The 15101-nt window shown below is 43.6% G+C and overlaps 1 protein-coding gene across 2 annotated transcripts in view; it reads left to right on the top strand.

Moving 5' to 3' along the window:
* Positions 1-15101, top strand: part of LRRK2 (leucine rich repeat kinase 2) — a 143329-nt gene that overhangs the window by 6325 nt on the left and 121903 nt on the right. For both annotated transcript variants that reach the window (XM_019509390.1, XM_019509389.1), the window contains exons 2-5: positions 69-154; positions 5033-5139; positions 13231-13319; positions 14851-14985. In XM_019509390.1, the coding sequence (XP_019364935.1) occupies positions 69-154; positions 5033-5139; positions 13231-13319; positions 14851-14985 (417 nt within the window). The remainder of the gene's footprint in view (positions 1-68; positions 155-5032; positions 5140-13230; positions 13320-14850; positions 14986-15101) is intronic.

Consider the following 15101-nt stretch of genomic DNA (forward strand, 5'->3'; position numbering starts at 1 on the left):
CCCCGTCCCATGTCCGCCCCCGCCCCCCAGCCTGCAGCGGCTGTAACGCGTCTCCTCTCCCCGTGCAGCCCCCGCGCTCTTCTGCGGCCGCGCCGCCCACGTGCCGCTGCTGCTGGTGCTGGACTCCTATGCGAACGCCGCCTGGCTGCAGCAGGTAGGTGACCCCGGCCCGCGGGGCCCCAGCGCGGGGGGCTGGAGGTGCGGCTCGGCTTCTCCTGGCGCGCAGCGCAGCGCAGCGTGGCCCGGGCTGGGTGCGGGGAGGGACCGCGGGGAAGGACCGATGGGCTTTTGTGGGGTCACTCAGAAAGTGAGCTGGGTCTGAGCAGGGGGTCTCGCCCGAACCCCGCCCCCGTTCCTCTCATGCAACTTCCACATCTAAGGTTTGGGACAGCGGTTCCCAAAGTCTGACAAATTGCACACCGCTACTTTAAAAGATATGGCCTTTGCCAGTACCACCAGCAACTTTTTGTCCAATCGAGTCATTATAATAGGTCTGTTAACGGGTACTGCTGATAGGTGGTCCAGTCGCAGATTGGGAACCGCTGGTGTAGGCAGTTCTGATTCAGACATCCCCACCTTCAGTAGCTACCTCTTTTCCTCCAGGATGCCCTTTTTGCATCTAGGTAAATGGGCAGCTGTTGGTGGAAGTGAGTGCCACACTTGAATGACTCGCTGTGGGAAAAAGAACTTCCCTTTTTTAGTTTTAACTGACTACTTGGGCGTTTTGTTTTACAACCTCTAGTTCTTGTATTGTGAGAGTGAACGATAAATTCCTGTGTACTTTCTTTCTTATTTGCCCCCCCAAGTCTCTCTTTTCTAAATTGAATAGGCCTGAATAGTTTTCAAGTTTTCCAAACTAAATAGGCACTAATTTCTCAGGAGTCAAATAATTTGATGCTTTAGCTTTAGAGGATGTTTACAGATGATACAATGTTTGGACGGGTGCTTTGCATTTTGAAAGGAATTGGCATCATTAGAACCTTCTTGGTGTCTTTTAAAATGTCAGGTTGTTTAGAAGCCAGACTTAAATCAAGTCACAAATAACTGATCTAAGTAATGGGGAACGAACAAGTGAGAATTTATGATGTTAAAAAATTTTGATTAAAGCAGCAGTTGGGAACCTATACCCTGGGAGCTGGATCCAGGCCACAGAGCCATTGGATCCAACCCATGGAGCTGGATGGGGCTTTGGAAACAAGGGACTTCTCCTGAGCCGCCAATGGGCTGGCACAGAAGTGTTGGCAGTGGCCAGGTATTAATTCAAGCTTGCCTTGTACCCAAGATGGATCACTGTATCCTGCTGCCCAAAACCTTTGCCAACCACTGGATTAAAGCATGAATTTGTGTCTTTGCTTCATTCTATGACATGTAGTTACTACAATAATAATAATTCCAACTGCTGCTTTAATTTGAGAATCTCTAAGCAATTTGCAAATAGGAAACATTTAAGAAATTAAGAAATTAAGTAATTAAGAAAGATATGGGATTCATCTTCAATCCATTTTAGAGTTGAACAGGGATTTAATAATACTTAGCCAGGCCACATGAAAATTTAGAACAGGAAGGGAATATTGCATCCATCCAAACCACAGAGGGAATTTTCAGAACAATATGGGGAAGAAAGTGATTACTTGAGAGAGAATTTGGCCAGGTCAATAAATCCATTATTCTTATCTCAGTACTTAATGTAACCTTTAGTTTCAACTTTAGTTTTGAATATCTTAGCTTTTATGAGTCCACATTAGATTTTTAGGGAGCCTCCAGACAAGTGTGCACATGTGTTTCCCCAGGGACAAATAGCAGTGGTGCATAGGTGTGCTACTAGTATGTGTCCCTGGGGAACACCTGTGCCTGCGTGCTCTGGCACATGGCAAGTTGCCCCCCGGTCAGGTAGGGGAGGCTGGGACCAGCACACCTAGGCTGTCCTCAGCAGCCTTACCTAGGTCCTGGGGGCCTTCCGGGGCTCCAGCAGTGGTGAACCAAGCACACGGAGCCTGACGGGAAACTGAAGAATGGCTCCAGTAAGCTAGGCTCTGGTTTTGGGTGTCACATGCTGCCACCGTGTGCACTACCCCACTCTTTTTTTGGCATGGGTTTTTAAATTAGCAGCGCAGCAAGTATCTGCATGTGCAGTGCATGTGGTTTGTGGCGCCACTGATGGGTCTGTGGTGCTCCGAATCACATGTGAGCGCTCATCTAGATGCCTCAGTTTTATTTTAAGTGGTGAGTCCTCAGCCAGTATAGAACTCATATCTTTAAAATGCTGTAATTTTACTTTCCCCACTTACTATTTTCATAATATTTTAGAAGTATAATGCACTAATATATTCAGTGCTCTTTGCTATGCCTAATATGACTCAAGCCCAATAGCTGCGACATTTGAGGCTGAGTTTACTGCTGCGGTGTACTATAGTCCTGGATTTTGAAGCAGTCTGCCTACACTTTCCAGTTGTCTGGACAAGCAAATGGATCAGTAGCTCTTCTGGTTTTATGGCACTGAAATGAATGACCTGCATTTTTGGATAACTTTGAGTAAGGGCTGCATCTGAGATGATGGATATATTTCCTTCTGGTTCAGCTGGTCACAAAATAAGTTGCTGTGTTGTTGTCCATCAAGTGTGCCAAGTAAAAGTCTCTTTGTCTCCTCCTTTCAGATTAATAGTGTGGGCACCAATGCAAGTTGGACTGTGCAAACTTCTCTGTAAGAAGTGGAAAACTTTTGGATTTTAAAAAAGTCAAAGATGATAATGCCTTTGACAGAAATAAAGAACTATTTATTTAGATCTACAGCAAATACAGTTTCCTTCTGCAACCACTGGGTGTCAGTTATTGGCACTCACATCAGCCGTTCCCAAACTCTGACAGATTGCGCACCACCAATTTAAAATGATACAACCTTAAGTACCACCAGCAAATTTTTGTCACGTAAAATAATTATAATAAATTTGTTAACGCATACCACTGACAGGTTGTCTGCATACCACTGGTGGTACCTGTACCAGAGATTGGGAATCACTGCATTATATGATAGAATAAAAGATGCCTTTAAATTCAAGTCAGTTGATGGTTGTCATCAGCTTTACTTCTTCAGTTAGTGATTTGAGCCAATGTAATACAAATTAATTGTATGCTAGGAATGGAAAAGGAGCTGATTTAAAACAAACTAGATTTGAAGACTGCCATCAAGTGTGGCCATGTATAAATGACATACTTCAGTACTTATAAGATTATGTTTGTTTGTTTTTTCCTTCCAATTCAAGATTTTTGTTCTATGATGATTAATTTGGAACACATACTTTTTCTGGAAAATTATTTAATAATTCTTCTGCAAAAGATTTAACAAGTTTTCAAGATCAACAAACCAGATAGAAATAACCTGATAACATTTGAATTATGTAAGGGAAAATTAAAAGCCATTATTAAACTAATGTTTATCATATTCTGAATGTTATAAACAGCAATGAGGTTTTTAAGAAGAGGGATTTAAAAATGCAGTTTGTTAAGCAAAGCTAAACATTCATTAGTGACTATCAGTACCATGTTTTTATTATATAAGTCTGAAAGTGATACCCTGTTTACTGTTACTAAGAAATTGTGTCGTGTTCTGTTAGTAACAGGATATAGTTGTAGCTTTATAGGTAAATTAGTTTGGTTTTGGAACTACTCAGCATCCAAGGGGCTAAATCATTGAAATACAACATCTCTAGCACAAATGACACCTGTTATAAGTGTCAGCAGGTGGCGGAGACCACATGACATTCCTGCTGTCTGCCTCCCCACTGCCTACCCCCTTGCTGCTGCTTTCCCCTCTTCAGCAGTGGGGGGGATGAATTTAGGATGACCCTCCAATATTTAGATTCTGTGCATGGAAAATTACAACATTTATTTTAATTTTTTAATTTATTTCAAAAGATTCTTTTAATTATTAGGGGTCATCTTAAATTCAGAGTCATCCTGGGTTTGGGTAAATACGGCAATCCTGCCTTTGACTGGACAAAGTTAGTGTGGTGTTCAAATGCTGACATATGCAATGGGTTATGATTCATTTGACTATCATATATTTCTGAATATTCTGAATAAATATATTCACTTTCAAGATGTGAGTCTGTATATCTGAGACTCAGCATGCATTCACAATAAGCCAAGAACATTTGCCAGTGTTTTTGCTTGAGCACAAAATGAATAAGGAAGAACTCTGCATTTACAGTATTGGGTATCTTATTCACAGAGATATTTAAAAATCAAAGCCTGCATATTATTGCGCAGTCGTCAAAGAAATATACTTCCTTTCACTGCTAGCTTCCTATTGGTTCTCTGTTCCTTGTACTTTCAAAAATTCCATTTTCTTTAGTATGAGTTTAGAAAGTTCATAGATTTAAGTAGGGTTTGGCAATATACAGTCTGTAGGCTACACATGACTCACAGAGCCAGGAGGCTTCAGCAGTGTCCTGATGGCAGGGGGCTTTGCCTGTGGCCACACTGGAAAGGCATAGTGAGGAGAATTACATCTAAGGGGAGGGAGAAGCAGTGGCAGGAAATACAGCTGTAGTGGCTAGTTCTTAACACCAGCCTGCCTTGGACCTGAGCTTAGCAGCATTTCAGAGCCACAGGCCAAAACAACTAACTGCTTGACTTCAGGATTGAGGATCAAATGTTTTAAAATGTTTAGGCGACCAAATTATCAAACTTGTTGGACACCTGAACACCTTATAAAGCTTTGCTTTAGCTCCAAAGTTTATAGGTGAACTAAACAAAACACTGAAAAATATGTTCAGGAGTGCACATCTGCACTTATTTGATTCTTCTCTGTTAACTTTTTATGGCTTCTGTCTTGTCTTATATTAGCTCATTATATCTTATTTAGGTTCTCAGGACAGGTCGTATATGAAACAAAACATCTCCTTCCTAAAGGCAAGAAGAACAGGAGACAAAATTTTAAAGTTTTAAGTAGGAAATCTGTTCCTTAGAGAGAGAACACATAATAAGTAGTTTGACGTGTCTATTGGAAAATAACTACATTTTTACTTTTCAGGTGGGTTGGTCACTTCTTTGTAAATTAATAGAAGTTTGTCCAGCCACTCTGCCAAACATAGTGCCTCACGATGTCGGGAAGGATTGGGAAGTACTTGGTGTTCATCAGTAAGTAGAGAAGTTTTACAAACGGATGCTGTATGTATATTGGTTTCTAGAGTTCCTCTAGATTGAAGTAAGAAGGAAATGTGTTTTCTAGCATATCTTCAAAGAAAATGGTTATTTCTTATATTCCTTTTAGATTATCATTAGAATTTTATCATTGAAATAATGCAGAGTAAAATAAAATTTCACTGGGTTTCCAATGTAATGAACGTGCTGCTAAAAACAGAATGATTGTTTGGAAAACCGACTAAAACATAGAAACTGTGGCAGCATAGAGGAAGGAATACTTGTATAGAATGATTTGTCAGAAAGTAAACCAATAAATAGTGATTTTGTTTGTTTGCAACTCCCATAGTAGGAAATCCTCTTGAATTAACTTGATCTAGTACTCTATTAATACCTTAGATATTGATCAGGGCGTTACGTTTGTGTCAAGCTGTGTTAGTTAAAAGTTGTAGTGTCAGCTGGATTTTCTTCAGTTTCTGTATATTCATTTCATGGGGCATGATTATCACCAGGGATCCAGATCTTCCATTTCCCATGGGGAAAATGGGAAAAAAAATGTGGATTTTTCCCCTTTGACCGAGGAAAAACGCGGATTTTTCAGTTAAACATAGAAACGTAGATTTTCCATTTTTGCAAAGAGCTGTCTGCAGGCTGGCAGAGTTATAGCCTGCAAGGGGCTTGGGCAGCGGGGAAGGGCAGTTAGGCAGGGTGCACCATGTGCGCACTCACACATGCACTTGGCTGCCAGACAGCTCCCGCAGCTAAGTTTGACGGGGGGGAGCAGGGATTGAGGCCCCCATAGGGAGGGAGGGAGGGAGGGAGTTGGGTGGGGCTGAGGCTGCTGCTGCTGCCCAACCCAGGCAGTGCTTGGGGCCTGGGGCCAGAATGTGGGAGCAGGATAAGGCCATGGACAGCTCGTTTGGGGGCTGGTGAGGGGGCTGACTCCTGTTTGCTGTGCACACTCCCAGGGGAAGCATGGGGGGCGCATGCCTCCAGATATGTTCCTAGTGGGAGGGCAGGTCTGCTTGCTGCAGGCTTGGGTCTGCTGTCCTGCCCTGCTGCCTCCCTGTTCCAGGGCCACCATGGCTCAACGGGTGGGACCCGGTGCAGCAGGCCAGTGCAGGGCCAGGCAGGGAAGCTTCTTGCTGCTATGAGCCCCACTGCCATGGTGAGATGCCCTCTGCCTGTCCAGCAGCAGTGGGGGTGGCAGCCTGGAGTAGTGGCCCTCGCTGCTGCAAGGTGGTTAGAGGGCACCTTGCTAGGGCAGTGCGGAGCTTCTAGAAGTGGCCACGAGCTTCCCTGCCTGGCCCTGCTCTGCCCTGCTGCACGGGGTCCTGCTCACTGGGATGCAGAGGCCCCGGGTGGAGAGCAGAAGGGCAGGAAGCCTGAAGCGCGCAGCCTGCCCCCACCCCACCATGGCCTCTGCTTCAGCCATGCCAACCATGGGGCAGGGGGAGTCGGGCTCTGCTCCGCCACAGTAGCCACCACCTGCTACAAGTGGCAGCTGGGACTTGGGCACTGCTGTGGGGGCCAGGGGGCTGTGGGCCTGAGTCCCTAGTCCTATAGCCCTGACAGCTGGAGGCCCCCTCTGGTGGGAGCTGGTGGTGCAGCTAGCCTGTGGGTATGGAGTGAGGGGCATGAGCAGGGTTGGGGGGGACTGGGTGAGGAGTGAGGTGCACTGGCAGAGCCAGGTGGCTGTGGCTTGGAAGTTAGGGCCTTGGGAAGCTCACCTGCATCCTGGTGAGCGAAAGGGGTGGGGGGGCACGACCCTGGTTTTTCCATGATAAAAACCCCCCAAATCAAATACCAGAATTTATAGGTACTTTAAAATGTATTATAGTGGTTGAGGCACTGATAGGCTTCCAAATTTTGGGGGGGGGGGGGGTAGACTTGGCAGGGTTTACTCAGAATTTGTGATTTTATTTTTTTTAAATGGAGAAAACCAGGATCCCTGATTGTCTCATGCCTGAATGTTTTAAAAGCATGGACAGGCACTGTGCCCTTGTTAGGCAGGATGCACCAAAGGTGGATGAAGGCATATCCAAACCATTCAGACAATCAGGGTGCATGGGTAGGCAAATGCCTTCAAAGGAAGGTAGGGTCATGGTGATGGCCACACCTTCAAATTAATTAATTATTATTATTATTTTTTATCATTAACTTTTTCCTTAGGTTCATATTCCAGAAACTGAATTTCATTCAGGGACTGATCTAATTTAGGGACAGGAACAGCTGAGTAATGCCATTCTTAGCACTTAAAGCATAAGAACTGTAGTTGCGTAACATCTACACACTGCAGACTTAGCTGCAGGAGCTGCTCTTCAGGCTGTCTGGCAGCCATGTGCATGAGTGAGTGCGCACGTGGTGCCCCTTGCCTAACTGCCCTTCTCCCACTTCCCCCAGTCCCTTACAGGCTGTAACTCTGCCAGCCTGCAGACAGCTCTTCACAAAAGTGGAAAATCCACATGTTTCTGTTCAGTAGATCAGTTATTTGATGTATTTGCCAAAGATATAACATCCATATATGTTCAAATGGGGAGAGGAGAAAGCTATATGGAGTTCTGCAAATGAGGACTTGGACGGTGGAGGTCCAGCATCTTGTTGCCGCCTTCTGGGAGAAGTTAAATGTCAGCTATCTCAGTATACTTCCATTCACTCTTGCCAGCATGACAGGATTTCAGGCATTAGATGCAGCTGCATCATACTGTAGTATGGGTTTGGAGGTATGTTCATATCTGGCTAAGAAAAGTAAGTTCCCTAATATGTTTACGTACACAGTTCTGGTTGAATCTGGATCTGTTGGTGGTCAGCTATCGTGTGACTACTCTTTGTAGTGTTCTCCATTATGCTCAGAAGGATACAAGATCATTTGTGCGTGGATTAGCTCAGATTTCTTCAGCAGTCTGAAGGCTCCTTGTTGAGTGAAGGGCCATATTCTAGGAAGAGAGGCACGGTAGTGATAGTAGGTACTGCCATCCCTTAATGCATTCTAGAAAGACTGTCAACATTTGTGGTGAAATATTTACACAAGCCTCCCCAGAGGCCACACTTGTTGCCAATAGAAACAAAGCTCTAGTCTAAACTCAGTTTCAGCATCCGAGTTTGAGAAATGTGGTCCACTGCTGATGTCATTCAACATAATTTTTTCCATGTACAGATAGTTTGGCAAAGTGTGCAATCCTGTCTGAAAGCATGACAGTTCTGCTTGTTGAAGAAACTAGTAGATGTTCTTTGTACGGCAGGTATTCTGCTGGTGGCAAAAATAGAGCAATTAGATTATCTAGAATGCCTTCTGAGCATCAGTTGCAATGTGTTAATACTGCATCAACTGCATGATGCTTGCAGATGGACAGAATACAGTGTAGTAGAGATGAAATATACACTGTAGTGAAATATATCATCTATATACAAAATGGAATACTTACAGAGAATGATATGTCAGAAAGTGATCCAATAAATAGTGATTTTGTGGTGACATTACGTAAGTGTATTGTTGGAGAAGTGTGTGTATTGTTGGAGAAACAAAATTTTAAGTTTAGACGTTGCATTTGGTTTATTGTTTCACAACATGCCCTGGCTCAGTCAAGTTACAGTAACTGCTGCAAACATCAGTGCAGCTAATATTACTGTTCCTTTTCTGATACAACTTTGAGTACTTAAAATAACCACTTACAAAGAGAAGGAAATTCTCTTAGGATGTCCAACCTCTTTCTAAATAGAGAAATTTCTTCAGACTTTTTGTAATCTGTGACATCAGGCCTTCAGAAAGTAGATGAGAGTAAGTGTTTCACTTCCTTGCTCTTAATTACTCTCAAGATTAGAGGGCATGTGAAAGGAATTTTCTCTTTGTACTTTTTAAGCATGGCTCAGCCTTTTGATCATAATAAGCATGTTCTGTTGTATATGTATTTTGTGTTACTCTACTGAACTTGTCATGTCTTCAGACTGTAGGCACTTCAGGTCTGGAACTTGTTTGGCACAGGTGACCTATTGTAAAGTGTCCTGCATACGAGACACATCTATACTTGTAACTAATGTACCTGAATTTTCTGTGCGGAAAATTCAGGCGTATTAAACTGCGGCCCCACATGCATCTGAACCCATGCCCATCAGAAGCAAATTTGCTCCTGACAGGAGCACTTTGGTCCAGAGGTGCTCCTGCCCTGCTCTGCCTACCCTGTAGCAGCCAGGGAGAGCTCCAGTCTCCCCTGACTGTCAGCCTCAGGCTGGCAGGAGGCATGAGGGTTGGTCCTGATCTTGATGGAGTAGGGGAGAGCTGTCTTAGCTGCCAGGTATCTGCCTCCCAGCCACTTGGAGATCGGGACCCATCCCGAACTCGACATAGCTGGGAGAGCTGTCCTTATTGTTGGGCAGCTTCCTCCTAGCCACATGGAGATAATCTCAATTTCCATCCCACTGAGCTCTCCCTGCCCCCTGTGGCTCCTTGCTGCTTAGGCTGACCAGGAGCAATTTTCTTCCAGTCAGTGTCTACACAGTTTAATGTGCCAATTTCTAGTACCTGTATCTACAGCTACTAGAAAATGGCACATTAGATTAATCTACTGTGCAGTAATTGGAAGCAGCAGAGCAGCTTGCAAGTGGCTGCACTCCCAGTCGGACATCATTACCTGATTGGGAAGATCTAGTGTCGTTGTCCAGCCAGTCCTAATCTCCATTCCTCATAGTTCTTCAGACCCACTCTTCACCCGTAGGTTTTCTGTCTGACTGAGTTTGAATTAGACAGTAGGGCTGTGTGAAATTTCACCACGAGTTTTGATTCAACACTGTTTTGACTCATTTCAAGGTTGAAACAGCAAAATAGAAATGAAACAGATATGGTCGAAGCAGCCTCGAAACAAAATGAGGCAAGTCAAAATGTTTCACTGCTGTTTCGACATTTCACCCATAGGCTATAATGGGGAAGGTTGAAACAGCCTTTAACTTTGTCATTTCTGGCCTGATTTGGATGAATGTTACAGGAATGGTAGCCCCTGCTGAGGGCATGAACCCTGCCAAGTTTCAAGGAGATAGGTGCAAGGGTTTGGGGGAAACTGTACCTGAAGCTTCAGACAAGCAAAACTTGTGACATAGGTGACACTGTGTGTGTTAAGGCACAGCAGGGTGCTAGCCCCTACTGATGCCATGAAGCCTGCCTGCTGTCAAGGAGATAGGTGCAGGGGTTCTGGGGCCCTGCACCTCTGGCTCCTGACAGGCAAAACTCGTGTCATGGGTGCTGGTGCAGCTGTGTCTGTCTTGGGGCACAGGGGGGCGGGGGGAGGAACTACTGCAGGGCTGGCTGCTAGGCCCTGCTGCGGCTACAAAGCCTGCCAGCTGTCAAGGAGGTAGGCGCAGGGGGGTTCTGGGGCCCTGCACCCCTAACTGCTGACGGGCAAAACTCATGACATGAGTGCCTGTGCAACTACTGCCTAGCAGGACTGAAGATTCCCCATCACTTGCCACCACAGACCCGGGGGTAATAATTGACCCCAGTATGAACATGAGCCGGCAGTGCAATGCTGGAGCCAGCAGGTCCAATAATACCCTGGCCCCAGACCCCCTTCCCCCCCGCACCTATCTCCTTGACAGCTGGCAGGTTTTGTGGCCACAGCAGGGCCTAGCAGGCCTGCAGTGGTTTCCCCCCACTCTCTGCCCCAAGACAGATTCAGTCAGTTATACAAGCACGTCATGAGTTTTGCCTCTCAACCCCTGCACCTATCTCTTTGACAGCTGGCAGGCTTCGTGGCCTCTGCAGGGGCTAGCAAGCCTGCAGTTTTGACCTCGCTGTGGCTTAACACATGCAAGTGACACAAGTTTTGCTTTCAAGATTTTGGGGTGCAGGTTCTCTGAAACCCCTGCATATGTCTCCTTGAAACTTGGCAGGCTTCATGCCCTTCAAAGGGACTACCATTCCTGCAAGTTTCATCCAGATCAGGCCAGAAATGACAAAGTTATAGGCTGTTTCGACCTTCCCCATTATGTCCTATGGGCAAAACGTCGAAACAGCGAAACTGTTTTGACCGAAGGGAACGGACCAGCTGTTTCAGTTCGAAATAGAATTTGAAACAGAACACTGCCGTTTCTCACAGCCCTATTAGACAGCTTTCTCCATGCTTCCTGGATGCATCATTGGGAACACAGTGGAGACAGGATCACTACTTACAGTAGAAATGCTTGGCTTAACAAAAGTCAGGAGAAGATGTTAAAAATGTAGAAGGATTGTGCTCAGTAAAAAAGAAACACATAGTCCATTCATCATTTGGAGTTTTGAAAGGCTCAAGTATGCCCAGTGGGTGTGGAAGCCTCAGCTATTTTAGCTGTTAAGCTCCATCACGTCTGTACTTAGCGTGAGCTAACTGTGATTTTTCACACTTGGACAAATTAGGGTGGATTTTCATACCAAAAATCACGTCTTCACACCAGAATTTCCTTAACACCGAAGAGCAGGGTATTCTTCCCCAATCTCATTCTTGAAACAGCTGGATTATTTTGACTGAAATTTTCCAAGATAATTCTGCCTGAGACCAATTCCAGTCTTAGAAAATTTCTGTCTGAATTAATGTGTGAGAAAAATATAAGTAATTCAAAGCAAGGTCTTATAATTGAAAGTATTATGCATCCTTAATAGCAGGGAATGCTACTAACCCCTTTTGAAATTTTAGTGCTTTCACATACATGTCACTCATAAAATTAAGACATCTAGACATTTAACGCCATAGATTACACTATTACACATTACTGTGAGAGATACAGAGCTTTGTAAATTGTGACTTAAATTCCCCAAGCCAAGGATGTAAAGTCCATTTGGCTTCTCTGACCTAAATCCATACCACAAGGCTTCTTGTGGGTTAGATCTGTGCTACAGGGCAGGCAGTGTCAAGCAACTGCGAGGCTAATGCAGCCATTGCTTACCCCACTGCTGCTGATACGCACCTCTGTCCCGTGTCAGGCTCCCTCGTCAAATTCCCAGTCCTTCCAGGAGCCTGGCAGGCTGGATGATACGGCTCTACAGGCCAGATGTAGACCCCACCCGCCATATATTTGACACTCTTGTCCTAAGCTTATGATGGGTGAGTAGATTTGTTTTGCTTAATGCTTACCCATGGCTGATGGACACAGGCGGTACTACTATTCAGTTGGAGCTTTTTAGCTCTAAAAGTATGTTTGAGAGAGAGGGACAGAGAGCCAAGAAACAGGATCTCCACCAAGTAGCCTTTTGGGACCAGCAGTCTTCTAAAAGGAAATGCCTCTACTGAGCCACACAGGGAATCCTACTGTCATGAGGGACAAGGATGTCCAATGAATTATGCAGAGTCCTTGGGACTTGAGGAAGTTATCCTGTCTTCTGAGACTATGAATCTCATATGTTTTGGGGGTGGTACATGCGCAGTCCATTTAGCAAGAGGACCCAAGAGGCTCAAGGGTGCCTGTTGGGAGGTAACTGTCAGATATTTTACGAGTTAAATTCTAACGAGTCTGTAGTGGGCAGGGGCTCCAGGGGTAGTGACGCACTCTTCTCTTATGGGTGGGGCAGTTGTGAAGGAACTTGAAGTGGGAATGAGCTGGGGGGTACTTAGTTCCTCTGCAGGAAAACCCAGCAACATGTGGTTATTAAATCTTCCTTATCACAGTACCTTATGTGTATGACATTAGTCATGCTGTGGAATCCCTTTTTTGTTTTTTTTATTGTCTTACTACAGGTCCAGATACAGCTCTCATGCATGCACATCTCTGATGGCATCAATGGGAATTGTGCACGTGTAATGACAATAGTCGTTCCTCTGCAATTAACAATTTATAAGTAGCTTTGCTCTTTCTTTTGTATGTCCTTGTATGTCATTATACTTAAAAGTACATAAGAAAAATATTTTTAAATGGTGATAATTATATACTTAAAAAGGACATCAAATGATAGAAACGGTGTGTTTCTACTTAATTCCTTTGCATAGGAACTAAAAAGGGCTTTAAAGTTTTCATTAGTTTTTTTTTTAAATAATTCTATTTCCTCAAGCAATTTCATGATGAATCCCAGTATTTGGTATACTTTACACTAACATTTCATTAGGCTTAACATTTTTTTTTTAATTTTAGACAGATTCTCAAAATGCTCACAATCCACAAAAGAAATGAGAACCTCTCAACAACAGGACTGAAAGTCTTAAATTTACTCCTTACTTCAGGTATTAGGCATTTTACTTTTATAAATGGTATAATGTATTTCTGTGCAGAATATATAAAAATGGGTTATTAAAAACAAGCCCGATTCCCTTCTTCCTTGGACCTTGTATAGTTAATTTACAGCTGTGCAATAGAGATGTGAAATGCTACAGAAATGCAAAAGGACTTATTCTGCATTTGCTTGCACAAGAATCATAATACCCTGGGCTGGAAGGCATTGGAGAATATAGCCACCTACCCCACCTTGGTTTAAAGCTGTCAACATTAGTAGAGACAAATGCTTGCTGCTAAGTAATTATGCAAGAAGCTATTTTTTCTTACTGACTAAAAGTGCAAGCTACTGTAAAAAGAGAACTTGATTAACTCTTAAACGATAAATGTTATACTGGTATTTCTGAAAAGACCAGATTGTCTCTGACCTGGCAATTCTTATTCTGGTTTACAAGGACCTGATACTGCCAGACAGTAAGAACTTCTTATGAGATATTGAGCTTCTTGACCTGAAATTAATGGGAGTCTGTGAAGTTCATATTCTTTCCCCCTTACTCACACTGAGTGATATCTTACTGTAAAAACAGCAGTGGGTTTAATCGAAAGCTGAGTGAAACCAGTGGACGTCTTTCCATTGACTGAAGTAGGTTTTGGATATGGGCTTATCTTCAGACCAAGGCACTATGTATATAATAAGATGGCTGAATATGACCATTAAATGAATGAATCCAACAAGCCATTTTCCCTGTCTCATATCACAAGGCTCCTGAGCTATTAAGCTAGTTATTCCATTGCAGGTTATTCCTTAGAGATGCTCTTCTTACCAGGGGTATAGTAGATATTATTGATTAACCAAGTTTTATCCTTCTTACAGTTTTTTGATTGTCTCTTCAGTAAATATAGATTTCATAGGCATTAGGGCTGGAAGGGACCTCATGAGATCATTGGGTGACTTCCCACCAAAGGGCAGGAAGTCAGCTGGGGTCAGATCACTCCAGCAGAGTAAGCATTCAGCAGCAAGATAAGCATCTCTTGGATCTTCCTGGATTCTTCTTTGTAATGTGTCCAACACCAATTGGATTTACTGATAAATGGGAATAAATATATTTGAAAGGGTATGTTCTATATTTGGGTGTTTTGCCTAAGGATTGGCTTGGTGAAAGGAAGTGACTGGGAAATCCAAATGCACTCACTCTACCAGTTTACAAATTTACATCAGAGTGAAATACATAGTTACTTTTAACAGTATCAAAGAATATGTAATTTTGACAGTTAAGTACAGTGTTTCAGATAGAAGAGATCATTTGGAACAGACTGCCACCTGAGGCAGTTCAAGCGCCCACTTTGAACGCCTTCAAAACACATTTGGATGCTTATCTTGCTGGGATCCTATGACCCTGCTGACTTCCTGCCCCAGGGGCAGGGGGCTGGACTTGATCCTCCGGCGTCCCTTCCAGCCCAAATGCCTATGAAATCTGATAGAAGAGATCAGCTGATTTGTGTAGTGGTCAATCCTTTCTTGCCTTCTTTTCTGTTGTTTAGATGCAATTACATTTTTGCTCTTGGAGGAAGAGACAGATGTATTTTTGTTAGTATTGGATGCTATGAACATCTTTCCTAAAAATGAAGAAATCCAGCAATATGGTTGTAAAGCTTTGCACAGACTTTTTGAGAAAGGTATTTCTCTTTTGTACTTTAGTAGGGTGGAATGATTTATAAACTGGGAATTGACTAAAGAAAAATAACTAGCAGCAAATAATGCATGTTGTGAGTTCTTCTGGGTTTTGTTTTAT

The sequence above is a fragment of the Gavialis gangeticus genome, unplaced genomic scaffold (genome assembly GCF_001723915.1).
Source record: "Gavialis gangeticus isolate Ggan-Ray unplaced genomic scaffold, GavGan_comp1, whole genome shotgun sequence".
NCBI classification, from domain to species: domain Eukaryota; kingdom Metazoa; phylum Chordata; order Crocodylia; family Gavialidae; genus Gavialis; species Gavialis gangeticus.